Source organism: Malassezia sympodialis, genomic scaffold, assembly GCF_000349305.1.
Source record: "Malassezia sympodialis ATCC 42132 genomic scaffold, msy_sf_7, whole genome shotgun sequence".
NCBI lineage: Eukaryota > Fungi > Basidiomycota > Malasseziomycetes > Malasseziales > Malasseziaceae > Malassezia > Malassezia sympodialis.
In genome coordinates this window covers 105,591-118,027 of record NW_017387805.1, presented here as the reverse complement: position 1 = coordinate 118,027, position 12,437 = coordinate 105,591, and the positions used below count along the sequence as shown (strand labels likewise).

The 12,437-nt window shown below is 70.9% G+C and overlaps 4 protein-coding genes across 4 annotated transcripts; 2 read left to right on the top strand and 2 right to left on the bottom strand.

Moving 5' to 3' along the window:
* Nucleotides 1–76: 76 nt before the first annotated feature.
* MSY001_1576 (uncharacterized protein) lies at nt 77–1,105 on the top strand (the record flags this gene model as incomplete). The annotated part of the gene is made up of 2 exons (XM_018883386.1): nt 77–119; nt 144–1,105. 2 exons carry the CDS (start codon nt 77–79, stop codon nt 1,103–1,105), a joined length of 1,005 nt encoding a protein of 334 aa, XP_018740151.1.
* Nucleotides 1,106–1,951: 846 nt separating this feature from the next.
* MSY001_1575 (uncharacterized protein) lies at nt 1,952–4,957 on the bottom strand (the record flags this gene model as incomplete). The annotated part of the gene is made up of 2 exons (XM_018883385.1): nt 1,952–4,885; nt 4,925–4,957. The coding sequence occupies 2 exons, from the start codon at nt 4,955–4,957 to the stop codon at nt 1,952–1,954; spliced, it is 2,967 nt and encodes a 988-aa protein (XP_018740150.1).
* Nucleotides 4,958–5,256: 299 nt separating this feature from the next.
* Nucleotides 5,257–6,749, bottom strand: MSY001_1574 (uncharacterized protein; the record flags this gene model as incomplete). The annotated part of the gene is made up of 2 exons (XM_018883384.1): nt 5,257–6,709; nt 6,736–6,749. 2 exons carry the CDS (start codon nt 6,747–6,749, stop codon nt 5,257–5,259), a joined length of 1,467 nt encoding a protein of 488 aa, XP_018740149.1.
* A 107-nt stretch (nt 6,750–6,856) lies between these two features.
* Nucleotides 6,857–12,427, top strand: MSY001_1573 (uncharacterized protein; the record flags this gene model as incomplete). The annotated part of the gene is made up of 1 exon (XM_018883383.1): nt 6,857–12,427. One exon carries the CDS (start codon nt 6,857–6,859, stop codon nt 12,425–12,427), a length of 5,571 nt encoding a protein of 1,856 aa, XP_018740148.1.
* Nucleotides 12,428–12,437: the final 10 nt, after the last annotated feature.

The following is a 12,437-nucleotide window of genomic DNA, read 5'->3' as shown; positions in this document are numbered from 1 at the left end:
GACGACGAGTGGGAGTAGATCACGTGGATAGCAGCGGCGCGGCGCCGCGCGGCGCCGCTTGGCACAGACCACGGCGATGCCGCAGGCCACGCTCGAGGTCCCGGCCGTGTACCCCGTGGGTGCGTAGCGGCTGCTAACGGCAGTGGGGCTGTATCGTCTCGTGCATGACGAGAAGCTATGGCGGCCCATGTGGGACTCGTGCTACCGGACCGTACGCCGCGCGACGCTCGCTACACTCGCGTGGACCTTTGTGTCCCTGCCGGGCCAGCGGCTCGTCTCGCGCCTGTTCCTCGGGCGCATTGGCCGCGCAGTGGGTGCCAAGGCGACGTACTCGTACTTGGAGCACTGGGCCGGCTACATCGGGCTGCCGATGCCGTCGTTCGAGCTGCTCACGACCGTGCTCCTCGTGCTGAACCAGGTGAATGTGGTATTTGAGCTGTTCCTCGGCAAGGAGCTGCGCCGCTTCCGCGCGACGGCCTACGATGCCACCGTCGCCTCGCGCGGCAAGTCAGCGGACTTCTGGACACCGTTCACGGAAGAGTACTCGCAGCTGCCCCAGGCCGAGGCGCCAAGCGCGCCCCACGGCGTGCGCGCGCGGGCCATGGACGGCCTGCGCCGCCGCGTGTACCGCCTGCTCGTGCGCCGCGGCGCGTCCGCGCTGTTTGGCGCCGTGCCCATCTTTGGCCAGCTCGTGACTGCCGCGCTGGATGCGCTCCGCTATGGCGAACACATGCACAGGCCCTACTTCGCTGCCAAGCATATGAATGCGCAGCAGCAGGCCATGTGGGTCGAGGAGCGGCGCACGGCCTACTTCCTGTTTGGGCTGGTCGCCTCGCTCCTGGAGCGTGTGCCGCTCCTGGGCCTCGTCTTCTCGATTTCGAACCGGATCGGCGCGGCCATGTGGGCGCACGACTTGGAGAAGCGGCAGCACCGCTTCCACTCCGGCGAGCTCGTGCCTCAGGCGGACACGCGCCCGGTGGTGCCGCCGGAGGGCGCGCCGGGGAGCTACGGGCACCCGCTCCGCGCGGACGTCCACGTGCCGGGCGGCATCGACGCGGCGTACGCGTCCAGCACGGCCGCGCCGCGTCTTCCGCCCCGTTCATAGTCGTGTACGCGCTTGCGTGCGCTGCACACGTTCGGCCGTGTGCGCCGCCATCTCCGCATCCAGCTGCAGGCGCGCGAGGCGCAGCCACTCGACGACATCGTCCGTCGCTTCGAGGCGCTCCGCGACGTCCGGCTCCGCGGGAGCGGCCTCCGTGTCGTCGCGCGGAATCGCCGGGAGGTACCGCTCGAGCGCCGCGGGAGGGCGCAACGACGGCATCCACGTATGCAGGCAGTCGGCCAACTCCTCGAGCGAGCGGACGCCCAGCGTGGCGCGCACAAGCAGAGCAGCGCATGCGGCGCCAGCGCCCACCAGGGCCGTGGCCACAGCAAACGCACGTACGGCCAGCAGCGCGCCGTCGTTATCGAGGTCCTCGATGCGCGCCGCAGGCTCCGCCGACGGGCCTGTGCCGGAGCGCGAGAGCGCACGTAGCGGCCCCGGCTGCGCCGCTGGTGCGCGGCCGGCCGCCGCAGTCGGTGGCGGCGCGCGGCGCGAGAGCGCGCTGAGAGGCGCGCTGCGCGCCGGCTCGCTCGACGGCGCACGCGCACCGCCGCGGAAGACGGCCGCATTCATCTCGCCAAAGAGCGCCCAGGCACTTTTGGGCGCGTCGTCGACGGGGCGCGCCGCCGGCGCCGCCGCAGCGTGCGGCGTCTTCGCAGCCGCGGCAGGACCTACGACGGACCAGGCGGGGCGGCGCCAGACGCCATAGAGCACCGTGCCCACGGCCCCGGCAACAAACACAGCCGCAGAGACGGCCGCGACAGGCTGCACAGGCACGCGTGAAGCGGGCCGCTCGGTGTCCGCCTCCGTGGCCGGTCGCATAGCGCGTGTTACGTGGAGGTCTACGAACTAGCCACGCACGACCGAGTCGGGCAGGACGCCCATATCGGGCGGAAGCGCGTCGGGCGCCTGGCCGCCATAATTCACGAGCTCCGTCGACTCGAGGAACAGTTCGTCCCGCAGCACATGCGTCCACTCGCCAAGGCGGTGCAGGACGTAGCGCTCGAGCGCATACATCGCAAGCCCGCCCAGGACCGTGTAGTGGCCCCAGCGCACATACAGCCGCTGCCGTGCGATGGGCGCGTGCCAGTCGGCGGTCAGCCCGCAGAACAGGGCCGCGGTCACGTACGGCGCGGCGAGGAGGGCGAGCAGCGACACGACGGTGGGGCGCAGCGCATGCCGTGCGGCTGGCCCCACCGGCACGCGCCACAAGCGCCCCGCCTGCATGTGGTCGTACACGTCCCAGAGGAGCGGCACGTCGTCGGGCACAATCGAGAGCGCCAGGAGGAGCGCCGTATTGAGAACGAGGGCGCCTGTGCACCACGCAAACCACACAGAGAACGTCGGGATCGCTGTCGGATCGCCGCTCGGCCACAGATACTGCAGCAGGACCAGGCCCACGAGCGTCGGCACGAGGCCGCCGAACATGCCGAGATGGAACGCAAAGCGCCCACACGCGCGCGCGAGAGACTGCATGTCCGCCACGTAGGCGGGCCACGCCCGCTGCGCGGGCCGCACGGCCGCCACGCCCTGCGCGACGGCCGCCAGGCCGGCCAGTACGAGGTAGCCGTGCAGCACCGTATAGGCGTCGTGCATGGGCGCCCAGCGGCCCCACACGGCAAGCCCACGCCCGATCGCGAGCGGCACACCGAGCGCCGCGAGCACGCCGCACAGGCAGAGCGCGGCAAAGAGGCCCAGGGCCGCGACGAGGCGCAGGCGCCAGCGGGGCGGCATGTACACGATCGTGTAGGGCGCGCGGTCCTTCATCCGCGCGAGAGCCGCGAGCTGCTCGTCGAGCTTGGCGCGCGCGTGCGCGTCGACCGGCTCGCCCTGCGCATCGGTCGGGATGAGCACGGCGCACTTGCTCGCTGGCCGGTCGTCCGCCGGCACACGCATGAAGCCGCCGTCGGGCACGAACGACGCCGAGACTGGCTGCACCCACGAGCGCGCCCAGTCGGCCCACGACGCATACACATAGTGCCCGCGCTCGAGCAGCTGCTCGTCGCCCATCAGGTACGCGCTCATGCGCAGGCGCCGGGCAACCCAGATCCACCACTGGCGGAAGAGGCGGCGTGCATGGTGCGCACACCGCGCGCGCTTCAGCGACACGCGCAGGCCAAAGTGCACGAGGAGCAGCTCCACAGGCACCACGGTGCGCGGCGCATGCGGCTGCCACACGAGGGGCAAGAGGCCCGGCACCACGAGCAGCACACGCAGGCCGAGGCCGAGCGTGCACGCAGCGAACGCACTGTATATGCCGACCGAGTGCGTGAGCTTGACGAGCTGCGTGGCGGTGCGGTGCTGCAGGATATCGCGCAGCGGACTAAAGTCGGGATCGCTCGCGTCGCCGAGAAAGTACACGACGCCGGGGCGCACGGCTGTGCGGACCGCACTGAGCAGCTGCGAGAAGAAGAACATGTACACGGTGCCAGACGCCCAGCGCACGAACACGAACGGCAGCGGCATGGCCGCCGCCTGCGCGCCCAGCTGCGCGAGCGAGGCGCCGGGAAAGAGGGGCAGCGTGCACCAGTCGATCAGCACGCCGCACAGCACGGGAAACACGAGCAGGTCCATGGCCGAGAAAAAAAAGACCTTGAGCGTAAGCAGGTAGTACTGCGCGAGCTTGGCGACGGAGCGCGTCGATCCGCCATGCACCCAGGGGCCGAAGCGCGCCTCGAGCTGCAGGACGCCGGCCATGTAGGCATGGCCCAGCAGGACGCACAGTGTGCGCTGCAGGGGATGGCCCCCGCGCGTCACAGCATCGAGGCGCGCGCCGACGGAGACGAGGCGGTGCACGATGCCCGACCCGGGCGCCGGCGCCGGCGCCGCGGGAGCGGGCGCCGCGGCCTCGAAGGACGTGGACACCATGCGCCCCATGCCGTGGATGAGCCCCTCAAAGAGCGGATCGGTAAACACCCGCAGCGCCTTGGCAGGCAGGAGCAGCGTGTCGTAGAAGCGCAGGCCCAGGACGCGTCCGACCGTGTACGGCACCATGACGCAGAGCGACATGATCAGGAGGACGATCGTCTCGAGAACAAAGAGGTTCTGCAGGAGCTCGATCCACGTGCCGCGCAGGCCGACCGCATGGAGCATGCCATCGAGGTCCTCGGCCATGTGCTCGCCATTGTCCCACTCTTCCTCGTCGTCGCGCTCGTCGACGTCGTCGTCGAGCACGGGCGGCGCCGCATCCAGCACCGGCGGCGGCGGCGGCGGCAGTGGCGCCGCTGGCGCTGCCGGCGCCGCGCCGGCTTGCACGGGCGCCACCGGCTCGTCGTCGTCGGTCCATGCATCGTCGTCGTCAGCGGCCACGGGCGCCGGCTCGATCTCCGGCACCTCGGTCGCGAGCATCTGCTCGGCACGGGCCTGTGCGGCGTTGAGCGCAGCGGCACGCAGGCGCTCCATCGCCCTATCGCGCTCCGCATCGGCCGGGGGCGCCTCCGCCGGCGCCTCGTCCCAGCGCCCGTTCACGGCCTGCGTGAGCTCGTCGCGCATAAAGAACAGGGAGACGAACACCAGGCCGAGGCTGACTGTCAGCACGGCACCCGTGAGCCACTGGCGCGTAAGCACGGCCCACGCCCATCGAGAGAGCGCGCCAAGGCGCGACTCGGTCGGCCGCACAACCAGGGCAGGCGCCGCCTCGTCGGGCAGCACCGCCACGCGGCGGCGCAGGATCATCTCCGCGACCCAGTCGCCCGTCTGGAGGTAGGCGCGCCAGATGCGCCGCGTCGCGTAGGGCACGAGCAGGAGCCAGCACACGAGCACGGCAGCGAGGCGCACAGCGAACTGGAGTGCCCGGTACGCCTGCCATCCGACGTAACGCACATAGAGCCACACGGGCAGAGTGCCCTGCGGCATCTCATGGGTATAGCGCTTGTGGAACACAAACGGGTACTGGCACAGTTCGCAGTACTTTTTCTGGCTGTGCTGCAGCCACTGCACAAGGCTGGGTCAGTAGGCAGGCGTACCATTCCTGGTGGCAGTAGCGGATACTACCCGTGCACTTGCATGGGTGGTACAGAGGCGCATCGGGCTCCTCCTCCATGCGGCAGATCCGGCACGCAGGCACCTCCGGGGTGCCATCGGTCCCCAGCATGGCGCCGTCGTCGTCGCGTCGTGCTACGTTCGGCGCGGCGCGCTCGGCCGATCTCCTCCACCTACGGCAGGGCGTCCGCACACGCCCCGAGGAGGGCCGCTGCGCGGTCTATGTGCTCGGGGCGCGTCGAGACGGCGCCCACGACCCAGCGGATACACACGCCGATGCCTGGAACGACGGTCGGGGTGAGCAGCAGGTCAGAGGAGCGCGCAAGCAGCTGCTGCTCCCACGCGCGGTTCAGCGCGTCTGTCTGCGCCGCATCGAGGCCCGGACGCGTCACGCGCAGGACCACAAGGCCCCAGCGGGGCGGTACGGGCACCTCGATGCGGGGGTGCGCCGCGACGCGCTCCGCAAAGGCGGTCGCCATGGCGACGTGGGAGCGGATGTGTGCCTGGAAGCCCTGCACGCCGTAGCTACGCAGCACCATCCACACTTTGAGCGCGCGGAAGCGGCGGCCGAGCGAGATCTGCATGTTGCGCAGGTCCGAGACGAGGTCCTCGCCGCCCCTCGATGCGAGGTACGCAGGCGTGAGCGTCAGGGCGTGCACGAGCGGCGTGCGATCGCGCACAAACGTCGGCGAGCTCTCGAACGGGACGAGGCCCCACTTGTGCAGGTTCGTCGAGAACGAGTCAAAGTGCGCATTGATGGCATCAAGATGCGCGTCGCGGTACTCGGGCACGCTCAGTGCGACGCCGCCGTACGCAGCATCGACATGCAGCCACAGGTGCGGCGCGGCATCGCGCGCCTCCGCGATCTCCGCGAGGCAGTCGATCGCACACGTATTCGTCGTGCCGTACGTCGCCACGAGATAGAAGGGCACAAGGCCCGCCTGCGTGTCCTGCGCGATGGCGTCGCGCAGCGTCGCGCCACGCAGGGCATACGCGTCGCTGCGGTGCACGGGCAACACGCGGCACGGCAGCCCGAGAATCAGCGCGGCCTTCTTCGCGGACGAGTGCGTCTGCTCTGTGCAGTACATGACCAGGCGCGAGCGTGCCACCTGCGCGTCCTCGTTCCGCTCGGACGCCAGGCGCGCAACCGCACGCTCGCGCGCAGCGACGGCCAGCGTGAGCGTCGCCTCGCTAGCTGAGCCAAAGATGACCCCGCCGCCATTGTGCGTGGTGTCGAGGCTCAGAAACGCACGGTCCAGGCCCAGCATCTTCGCGACCCAGTCCAGCACGAGGAACTCGAGCTCCGTCACGGCCGGCGACGCGTTCCAGTTGAACGCGGGGTTCGTCGTCATGCACGCGAGCATATCCGCCAAAATGCCCTCGTACGTGGCGTTCGCAGGGAAGAACCCGAAGAACATGGGGTGCTGCCAGTGAGTGATGCCCGGCAGGATGTGGGCATCATAGTCGTGCATGATCGCCGACCACGGCTCGCCGTGCACGGGCGCCTCGAGCGGTAGGCGCTGCGCGAGGTAGCCACGCTCGACCTGCGCGGTCACTGGCCGACTCTCGAGGGTGTCGTAATAGTCGCATATGCGGTCCACGGTGGCGTGCGCCGCGGCACGGAAGCTAGGATCAGCACGCAGCGCACGTACGCATCGCGGTCCATGGCAAGCGCCGCGGCGCCACGGCGGGCTCGGCCGACTCACGTGATGGAGCGCGGCGGGCGACGACCGCGCGGCCGATCGGCCGCCGCGCACCACCACGACGCAACGGATGGCGTCGGCGGCGGGCGGCTTGGATGTGTTTGAACCGGCGCGCTTCGAGACGCTGTATGGAATTCTGCATACTGTCGTGAGCGCGCCGGCCGCAGCTGTACCCACATGGTACCTGGACGTCGAGCGCAACCGTGCGGCCCTCGCGACGCTCGGCCGCGTCAAGCCCCCCAGCGAGGCGGAGCGGCGCGATATTTCCAAGGGCATCATTGTGCTCGAAGGCCACGCGCAGTCGCTCAACGCAGACTTTGTTGCACAGACGCTGCTGCTCTCCGACGAGCTCCACGTGTCGGAGACGTATGCGGCCTCCCTGCTCCAGGAAGGCATTGCAGCAAGTGCGCGCTGGGGCCGCACGCCCACCGAGGTGGCGTGCCTGCTCTTCTACCGCGAGCACCTCGCCCTGCTGGCCTGCCTCAAGGAGCTGGCCAGTGGCGCCTACACGCTGTGCGTCGGCGGCGACCTTGCCGCGGGTGTGCGCATGAGCCGGCTCCTCGACGAGCTCGTGCAGGGCGACGAGTTGGTCCAGCGCCTGCTCGAGGCCATGCGCTCGTACCCACAGGCGCGCGAGCGCGTGCGTGCGGCCATGCAGCGCGCGAGTGCGTCGCCGCGCCTAAGCGATGAGGTGCAGATGGAGCGCACGACGTGGCTCGAGCAGGCGGAGCAGGAGGTCGGCCACATCGTGTACCTGCTCGCACTTGCGCGGCGCCTTGCGCCCCCCGCGCTCGAAGCGCTCGTAGCGCACCTCGCTCAGAGCCAGGTGGCGCCGGCGCCGGCGCCAGCGACCGCGCTGTATGCGCTCATGGCCGTGCTGGCGGCCCTCGATACGGTCCCGGACGAGGCAGGCGAATGGCTGGCCCGGCACGCCACGTCCCCGGTGCACACGGCCGAGGCCCTGTGTGCCGATGCGGGCCTCCTCTCGCGCCTGTGGACGGCGGCCACGGGTGCATGGCAGCATGCCGGTCTCCAGCACATGGTGCAGCTGGCGCTCGCCCTGTTCATCGCCGAAGCCCTCGCGAACCACGCGGCGCTCTCCGCGTCGCTCGGCCACACGATGGAGGATGTGCATGCGCTGGCTCTGCGTGCGCTCACCGCGGACGACGACGCGAGCGCGCTTGTGTTCCTCGCCGTGCGTGTGCTCGGCTTCCGCCGCGTCCTCGACGGCGACCTGGAGGAGCGGCCGCCCGTGATCGATGCCGAGTTCCAGGAGTATGTGCTGCAGCAAGTCCAGCACCTCATGCTCAGCGTCACGACCACCTTCTTTCCGCTCCTGCGCAAGATGCAGCGCAGCGAAGAAGACTCGGCATTCGCGTCCCTGCGCGCCGCGCGCCCCGGCGCGCCGCCGCCAGCGCGCCGCTTTGACATCGAGGCGCTCTTTGACGTCATGGCCCTCCTGTGCCGCGGCCGCCCGGAAGCGGGCCTGCCGTTCTGGCAGGGGCAGGAGCGTGGCCTCTCGCGCTTCCTCCTCTGGGCCGTCGACACGCGCGAGCCGGGGCAGCAGCGCGCGCTCTTCGACATGCTTGCCGCCCTCGCGGAGGGCGAGCAGTGTGCGGCGTACGCGCATGCCCTGCTCGAATACGACGCCGGCGCGCCGCCGGGCGGCGAGCGCCGACTCGTGACGTGGTCGCGCCTGTTTGAGTGGATCGCGCACTATGTCGATGCGTTCCAGCGGCACGCGTCCGCCGTGATGCCGCCGGACGAAATGGTCCTGCTGCGTGCGTTCCTCGGCGTGCTGGCCACGGTCGTGCGGTACAGCGCCGCGACGCGCGACGCGCTTTTCCTCCACAAGGAGTATGCGCCCCTGGACAAGCTGTTCGCGCTGTATGCGTGCGCGGTGCCCGTGGACCTCAAGGCCGCGATCCTGCAAGCCCTGACCGCCTTTGCGGCGCGCCCGCGCGATGCCACATCGCCGCGCGTGCTCTCTGCGCTGTGGGAGCGCCTCGAGCAGAGTGGCGCGGTGCGCGGCGCCGCGCCCCGTGCCGTGTACGAGCTGGAGCATGTGGAAGCCGTGCACGGCCGGTACCCAGGCACGCGGCGCCTGGTCGAGCTGCTGACGGCGGTGCTGCCGTACGCGACGCCCGCGGCGCAGGCGGACGCGCTGGTCGCGCATGTGCAGGGCCACGGGGCCCTGCCGCCTGCGCACGCCTTTACGGCCACGGGCGCCGCGCCGTACGTGGCGTTCGTCATTGAGCAGGTGCTGCTCGCCGCCCCGCGTCGTCTGTACGCCCAGCCGGCCGAGCGCTGGGCGCTCTCGGCGGCGTGCATCGAGTTTCTGGACCGCTGCCTCGCGGCCTTCTCGCTAGCGCCCCTCGACACGAAAGAGGCGCTCGCCAAGCACCCCGGCTTCGACATCCTGCGCCGCCTCCTCAGCGGCTCGGCGCTGCTGCAGGAGCTGCTTGTGTTCGTGCACCCAGACCCGTCGCTCGCGGGCTTTGAGGTCGTGAACCAGGACCGCGCGCAGACGCCCGAGTTTGCGCGCGCCGTGCGCGGCGTGCTGCGCATTTTGCTGCGTGTGCTGGACGTGCAGCCACTGCTCCTGCACACGCTCCTGCCCGCCTGGAGCGACGCTGTGGTGGGCGACCGCGCGCAGCTCGTGCCGCTCGAGGTACACCTGCTGCATGCGCACCAGGTGGTCGTGCAACTCGCGCTCTACGTGAACTGCATCGACGCGGATATGGCATGGCTCTCGGTGCGGCTCGTGAGCGCGCTCGCGCGCACGTCCACGTTCCAGGCCTCGGACGCGTTTGGGCCGCTCCGCGCACGCACATCGATGAACCGCCTGGCAGGCCTCTTGGAGATGACCGGCGAGGCCGCGCGCGTGACGAGCGGGGCCGTCGCGTGGCTCGACGCCAAGCCAGACAGCACCGAGTCGCCGACCGAGGCCGCGGACCCCCTCAGCGCGCCGGCCGGCGCCGCGCAGGTGCAGGAGGCGCTCCTGGAGCTGCTGCTCGCACAGACGGCGCGGCACGTGCCGGCCCCGAATGTCGCGCACCTGCTGCTGGGCTTTGAGCCGGAGGCCACGGCGCCCGACCGCCTTGTGCACGGCGCGCGCGGCGGCCTGCTGCCTGCGCTCCTCGCGCGCGTCCAGCCACCCGTCACGCTGCCGTCGCTGCTCGTCGAGCGGTGCCTCGCGGTGCTGCACCAAGTGTGCATGCACCCCTTTACGAGCACGGCCACGCTGCGCTTCCTGCGCACCCACGACTTTGTCGCGACGCAGCTCACGCACCTGTCGGCGCAGCCGGCCGCGGAGCCGGCGGCGAGTGGCGCGCTTGTACTGCACCAGGGCGAGGTCGTGCCGACCAGGGCCGAGTCGGCGCTCGCCTGGCTACACATTCACGCGCATGTGCTCGCGCTCGTCGCGCTCGAGCTGCACACGCTCGTCGGGCAGGACCAGCTGGGTCGCGTGGCGCCCCTGCTCTCGACGCTGCTGGGCGAGCCGGCGATGCAGGGCCGCGGCGCGTCGAGTGGCCAGTGGCTCGCGCTGCTGCATACGTCCGAGGTGCAGTGGGACGACGCGCACGATGCGCACGATGCGCGTACGGCTGCGCTCCTTGCGCCGGCGGTCGTCAGCGATGTGCTCGTGTCGGACAAGGTATACGACTTGAGCGCGGTCGCTGCGCTCCTGCTGGAGCAGCGCAGTGCGATGGAGCCCGCCGCATGGATGGAGCAGGCGCGCGCGCGCCTCCTCTGGGCCGCTGCGCAAAACACGCGCCGTGCGATGGCTGTGGCGCGGCGCGAGGCGTTCCAGGCGTGCTGTGAGGTGCTGGATGTGCTGATGAACGAGGTGCTCGCGGCGGTGCGCAGCGATGCGCGTGTGCCGCTCCTCCTGGACGTGGCGAGCGCGCTCCTGCCGCGCCTGCGCCCCGACGAGGACGACGCGTACGTGTCGGACCTGGCCGCTAGCACACTGCTGCATGCGCTGTACGCCCTGCGCGGGCAGCTGGAGCCCCCGAATGACCGGCTGCTTGCGATTCTCCGGGGCATGCTCGAGTCGATCGACCGCGGCCTCAGCGCGGCGGCGCGCAGTGACGTGTACCTGGCCGTGACGTGCCTGACGCAGCTGGCCATGCGCGGCGCAGGGCCGCTCGGCACGCGTGTGCGCACGCTCCTTGCGACGCATGCGCCGCGCCTCGTGGATGTGGCGGCGCGCGACGCCCTCGACGGCACCGATGTCGTGCAGACGGTGGCGCTGACCACGCTGACGTTCCTCGCCTCTCTGGAAGCGGCTGCGCCGCCGATGCGTGTGGGGCCGCTGCTATCGTCTCGTGGCTACCTTGCGAGTCTCGCGCGGCGCCTCCAAGAGCTGGACCGCCCGCTGCAGGCGGCGCTGGCGCCTGACCCGCCGTCGCTGAATGCGCAGTACGTGTACGAGGCGCTCATGGCGCTTCTCGTGCGTCTCGCGTCGTCGTGTGCGCCGCTCGTCCTCGACGCGCGCGTGGTCGATGTGCTGGCGCGCGTCGACTTTCCGTCGATGCGCCCGGAGCACACGCTCGACGACGTGGATGGGTTCCTGCCGCCGGTCGCGGAGCGCTACGCGAGCCTTCTGACGCCGCTGCTGCAGCTGCTGGCAGCGCTGCTAGCGCATGCGCCGGGCGCGTCGTCGTCCGTGCAGGCCGTGCTTGTGGCGCACCAAGACGCGCTGCTGGCCATCCTGCATGGCATGACGCACGCGGCGCCCGGCGTCACGGACGTCGAGCAGGGCGCCCTGCTCGTCCACCTGCTCTCGTCGCTGACGCCGCCTGCGCCGTTCCACGCGGCGGTGCTGTCGGTGGCGGCCCTGTACCTGGTCCCGCAGGCGCACGAGCTGCTTGCGCCACAGACCCCGACGGAGCGCGAGGACACGGCGATCTTGGCGCCCACGCTGAATGGCCTCGTCCAGCAGGCGTCGCCGACGCGTCTGACGCTGTTCGAGCAGGCGGCGCGCCGCAGCGTTGATCGCCTTGTGCGTGCGCTGATCCGGTACATGGAATATGCGAGTGCACATGGTGAGGCGCGCGCGATCCTGGTGCCGTCACTGCATGTCGGCCGTGCCACGGACCATGCTGCGTCGAGTGGGCGCGTCGTTGCCGCTCCGTCGCTCGGCGTCGCCATCGCTGCGCTGCGCGAGCAGCTCGCGTCGCTCTCGGCCGCCGTGCAGAGTCTGGAGCGGGTCGAGGCGGTGCGTGCCGACCCACACGCCCTGCACGCGGACGAGTGGGCAGACTTGGCGGCCGATGCCGGCGTGGCGCCGAGCCTCGCGCCGTCGGCGCAGCGTGTCGCGGGCGAAAAGGCCGTGCAGCAGGCCGCCGATGTGCTGCACCACACGGTGGAGGCCAAGCTCGACATGGTGGAGCGCTGGATGGTGCTTCTTGTGCGGCACCTCGACCTGTTCACGCGCCTCGGCACGTCGCGTGCGGCGGGCGATGTGCCTGCGCTGCGCGCGGGTGCCCAGACGGCCCTGGCGCCCGTGCTCGATGAGCATCTCGCGTACCTGGCGCTGCCCCCGTGCGTGGGCCCTGAGGCGGCGGAGCACGTGGCGTTCCTGCAAATGGCCGCGCGCCGCATCGCAGACCGGCTGCGCCCCGAGGTCGCGTAGGGTATATAGA